Source organism: Buceros rhinoceros, unplaced genomic scaffold (genome assembly GCF_000710305.1).
Source record: "Buceros rhinoceros silvestris isolate BGI_N320 unplaced genomic scaffold, ASM71030v1 scaffold2174, whole genome shotgun sequence".
NCBI lineage: Eukaryota > Metazoa > Chordata > Aves > Bucerotiformes > Bucerotidae > Buceros > Buceros rhinoceros.
In genome coordinates, this window is record NW_010408596.1 from 27695 (window position 1) to 32835 (window position 5141).

General features: G+C 38.3%; 1 protein-coding gene across 1 annotated transcript in view; it reads right to left on the reverse strand.

The window, feature by feature from the left end:
* Window positions 1-4778, reverse strand: part of LOC104492354 (probable global transcription activator SNF2L2) — a gene marked incomplete at its 3' end in the record, with an annotated part of 31774 nt that extends 26996 nt beyond the window's left edge. Inside the window, exon 1 of the mRNA XM_010134901.1 lies at window positions 4653-4778. Within this exon, the coding sequence (XP_010133203.1) occupies window positions 4653-4778 (126 nt within the window). The remainder of the gene's footprint in view (window positions 1-4652) is intronic.
* Between the last annotated feature and the right edge of the window lie 363 nt (window positions 4779-5141).

A 5141-nucleotide genomic window follows, 5' to 3' on the forward strand; every position in this document is an offset into this window, starting at 1 on the left:
ACTCTTTCCATCCCACTTTGTAATCAACTTATTCAACAGAAACACATCACAACATGACATGAACAATGTACATTCTTAACAATATTGACACTGGAAGAAATTCTAGTTCTAACACTTTACCAAACAAAAGTATCTGCTCTAGTTGCTTTTAAACTCACTTTAGTTAATAGAAACAAAGAACATCTTCCTCATCTGGGTTAATGCTGAAGAACCAGAGAACTAAAAATTCAGAGATCTTTTCTCTTCACTTTTAATACTATAAACAGAGGAGAATATGTATGACCTGGCTAACAAATATTAGATAGAGAGAGTCAAGTCCAAACACTGGAATATTCAACAGAGGTCTTGACTCCCCACTAAAAATTAAGAAGACTTAAATGATGAAAGTGTCTGAGGATCACATAGGTCATATTTTTCTGCTAAAACTAATAGGAAGGGTATAATTTTACTCAAAAATGTGACTGTAAAGGGAATTTTTCTATTAGAAAGATAGACAGGACTGAAGAAATTTCACTGTGTAACACTTTGATGTTAATTATGACTTCAACCATCAATTAAAGACAGTTTAAAAAAAAAAAAAAGGATCCAGTACATGCCCACAACACACATTAGGGAAGCATAACATCTTGGAACACAGTGGTATGTTGTTCGTGTTAGACTTAGGCTACAAACTTTCTTAAGGCAAGCAAAATACAATATTCCCCTGCTGACAGTGTGGCCAGGGTTAATTAACATCAGTTCTTGTGAAACTCTCAATGAAGAGAAAGGAAGGCTACATGTGTGCAAGTTATTTGATACTAGGACTGTAGAAATAACCTCTTGAGAGCTCTTATGCTGGCAGGCAGATGGATAAGGTGACAGATCTTTTCTCATCTTTAAAAGGGTGAAAAACATCAACAAAGGGAGTGCACCTAATTTAAGGTAGAGACAATGAACATTGTTTGTGAAGTAGCAGTAACTTAAGTGAATTCTGTGAGTTAACTTAATTGGTGCATCTTTATAAAACATTCACCACTTATAAAAGATGGCATGATAATTAAAAATATAGACAGGAAAGTACCAGAACCTTAAACGCGTGCAGTACTTATGTTTCCACTTACAAGCAGCAAGCAAAGAAACCCAAACTGTTCAAACTGGTCTGTGTTTCACGGCTGTATCACAGTTACTGCATTTAATTTCTTCTAAATTCCGTAAAAACACTGAAATAGTTTGTTACAGTCTATTTATACATTTTTATAAATTATTTCTAATTAAAAATTATTTTACTTTATATAAATATTTGGCTTGTATTTGCAATTTCTCCCTTTTGTTCTTACAAACTTGTTACCTTTTTATTCACCTTCTGGTGAACAAAAGTTTAACAATTTACAGTAAATTTCATACTTCTAATACTAATACTGGGGTTTTCAGCACATTTCATTCACAGAGGCGGAAGGCAGTTTCTAACACAATTCGAATATAGTTAAGTGTATTAAGATTATTATTTAAACAGCTAAATATGAAGTTGGAGAAACTGATTTTTTTACATGGAAAGTAAAATATTAAGACTAAACAGGGACGTCATTGAGAGTAAGTTCAAGAAAAGAAAATTAGCCAACAGAAATAGTGAGGAATGTTAACCTTTCTCCAGTTTGGCAGCAAGAGTGGAAAGGAGTAACTGTTGAGGAGAAAGATAGCAATTCACAATATTTTTCCCCATAAATTAATGTCAGACTTATGAAAACCATCCTATTGCAGTATGATGCAATAAAAATGTGACAATCTTTCTTAGCTAGAAACAGATTCCTTCTGCATTACTATTATCCCACTGATCACCAAGACAAAAAAAATCCAGAATCTCAATAATAAAGTTGCATGCCTTTTTTTAGTAATTACTGTTAGTTTAAAAAATGCAAAAATCTCAGAATGGTAACTGCCCTTCAAACAGCCAATGGGCATTTATAAGCAAAACTGTAAAGTTCTTGCAGATTTAGCTTACAAATGTTTCTGATTTCCTCATCAGTCATCTCATCTCAGTGTCAATTAATTATAATACAGACTGCAAGAATCATCATTTTCAAAATTCTGTATTGACTTGCTCTTTGTAAGTTCAGTGGTCTTTATTTCAAGACAGTGCATTCTCAGTTGCACATCTGATTTATATAAATTATATCTACAACTACATATGCAGTTTTCCAATTTATTTCTAACTTATCACCCACATGCATAAGCATGTATTTTATAAAAATACTTGCTTTTTTATTTAGAGACATTCTTTTGCAAGACCTTCTTCTTTAAAAAAAGTATTTAAAAGATTGATATTGGAATATTTAATATTTAAATGAAATCTCATTTCGTTACCAGTTTCAGCTGCAAACTGTACAGAGGAGGTCTACTGCCTATGCAGTTCTGCTCCCAGCTCTAACAACAGCAGTGATTTATGAAGACTATCGATCTTCCCATTCTTAAAGAACTAAAAACATCTTTTCCTTCTCTAGCTTACCAGTTCTTCTCAGAATCTTACAGAATCTGTTTACAACTTCAAAGATCTCTGGCAATAAGGGTCCCATCACAGCTACAACAGCCTACCTAACTTTTCTACAACAGACCAAAGCTCTTACCTCCTTTCTTTGGTCTATGGAACAGATGAGAAAGCAATCCAGTCTTGACCTAAGTTTCATGTGTCAGAAAACCTAACACAAATACTTGTCCCAGAGATTAATTATTTTCATTAAGATGCATACAGTTAATGAAGTCTGAATTAATCCAATTTAAATTTGCAGGTACCAAAATTCACTCCCTTTTTTAAAAAAGGTAAAGGATCCATATATAACACGCTGCCATCTGGGAAGGCATATACTGATCAAGTCATCGTTTAACTTTCTCTCAGAGAGAATAAAAAATGGAGTTTAACAATCTCGAGGTAAAACTCCCCAGTCTTTCAAGTTCCAAATCATTCCTGTCTTCTAAATAAAGCAGTATGCCACAGAATCACAGAACTGTCAAGGCTGGAAGGGACTTCCCAAGATAATCTATGCCAACTCACAGCTCAAAAAGGGTCAGCTGTAGCAGGCTGTGCAGCAACATGTCCAGTTGGTTTTCACTATCTCCATGGAGGGCACCTAGACAACCTCTCTGGGAAACCTACTCTACTGTTCAGCCACATTTACAGTAAAAGCACGTATCCTGATTTGAATTAGAACAAAACTGATTCCATTCAGTGATTTTACTCTTCAACTTAGTCTCTCTTCTCAGTAACGGCACTGTCTGTGGTGTATTTTTGCAGATGCTGTCTACTTGGAGAAGCAGTAATGCTTGATGTTTACAGTTGCTACCAGGGATTCGTGCACAGAAAGTCACACAGACGTCATATTCAGTACAAAGCTGAGAGTCTCACTCTCTCTTGCTCACGTTTTCAACGGCTGACGTCTGAGGAGCACTCCGTTCTGCCTTCAATCTCAGGCTGTGCAGCCCTGATTCCAGTTCCAGAATTCAGCTTCTGCATCCAGTTCCCGTCTGCTGCTGAGCCCAGCCTGCGCCTTCCCCAGTGCCTGCCCACAGCATCAGTGGTGACGGTGACGTGGTTGCCATCAGGGGTGTTGGGTTCCATACTAGTGTTGTATATATTGGTATATATTTCATTTTATTATTACTACTCCCATTAAACTAGTTTTAGTTCTCCAATCCATAAATCTCTCTCCCTTTCTCCTTTTCTCTTTCCTCTCTTTGGGAAAGGGGGGAAGGGGGTAATAGAGAGCGTCTGTCATTCGTCTGGAGCCAGCCTAGCTCTAACCTTTGACAGATTTATTGGCATGCAATGCGTGGCATGATTGGAGCTCTGATAATTGCCCAAATAGTTCAAATTCAGCTTGCTCAGTTGAGTATATCAGACTTTTTCTCTGAGTTTTCAAGGATTAGAAATTAAAACTGACTGCCTACATCATGAGAGGGATGTTATATCATATCTTTCTAGAATTTGTTTTAGAGTTAAGCTCTGTTGTCTTATCTACCGTATGCTCCCTGTTATTGTTCAGTCGTTCTGAATGTTTATTTGAAAGTTACCCGTTCTGCATGCTGGGCAAAAGGTGCCACTTTGTTGTGGCATCTATCGCTGATTTATGACACATTAAGTTGGGCAGCGAAAGCATCTACGTAGTATGGGGATCACATAGTGGATCTTGTTACCAAGTATACGTTCAGTTTTACCTCTGGAATATATACTTCTCCCCATGTCATGCATGTTGTTATAAATTACCTGTTGGGCAGCTAATTCTCTCAGGTGTTTAATACCTTGTTCCATGGTGGTCCATTTGATGGGGGTGGCATTCAAATATATCTTCCCTAAAGTAATACCTGGTTCTTACAGCTGACAACAGTTGCCTCCAGAGGCTGACTGATCTATTCTCTTCTACAAGTGCCTCTGGCACCTCCTCTGGACAGGGTTCCCAACTGCCAGGGTTTTCTACCATACAGATCTGTGGTATCAGACCCAATATCACAGCACTGGAGCAACCAGTCAGTAAGTGTTGCTTTGTCACAGTGGCTATAGTCCTTTCTCAAGTTTTGCAACTTCTTCATAGATAAAAGGTTGCATTTTGATCTGAGATCTCATCCTTCAATAAATATGCTTTGGAAGAATCCCTTTTGGAAGAACCTGTTTTGAAAGGACTTACTCCATTAACATCAAACACTGGGCAACCAGTTTTTATTAGGTGTTCTTTCCCAGTCTCAGGGGCATCAGCCTTCACTGGTTCCAAATCCTCCTCTGATGATTGTGGTTTAGAAGGACTCTCCCTCATCTGTCTCTCTTTTAGATGAGATGGGCTATACGGGCGATATGCCTGTCCTGGTTTTGTCTTTTTCCTCCCAGCAGCAAGCTGTACTGATGCTGATTGAGTGGCAGTGGTCACAGTGTCTGTCTGTGTAGCCGCAGTGTTTCTTGCCAGAGTTGGAGTAGCTGCAGTGTTCTTCGGAGTGACCACAATGTCTCACTGTATAGCTGAGGTACTCTTTGCCAGAGTTGAAGTGGCAGCAGTGGTTGATGTGAGAGTTGGAGCAGCAGCAGCAGCAGCGCTCGTGGTGGGGAGCTTGTGGGGTGTGAGCAGTTCTGGTGTAGGTTCGGGGTGTCATAAAACCTCATGGGGTCTGAATTGCTGCAGAGC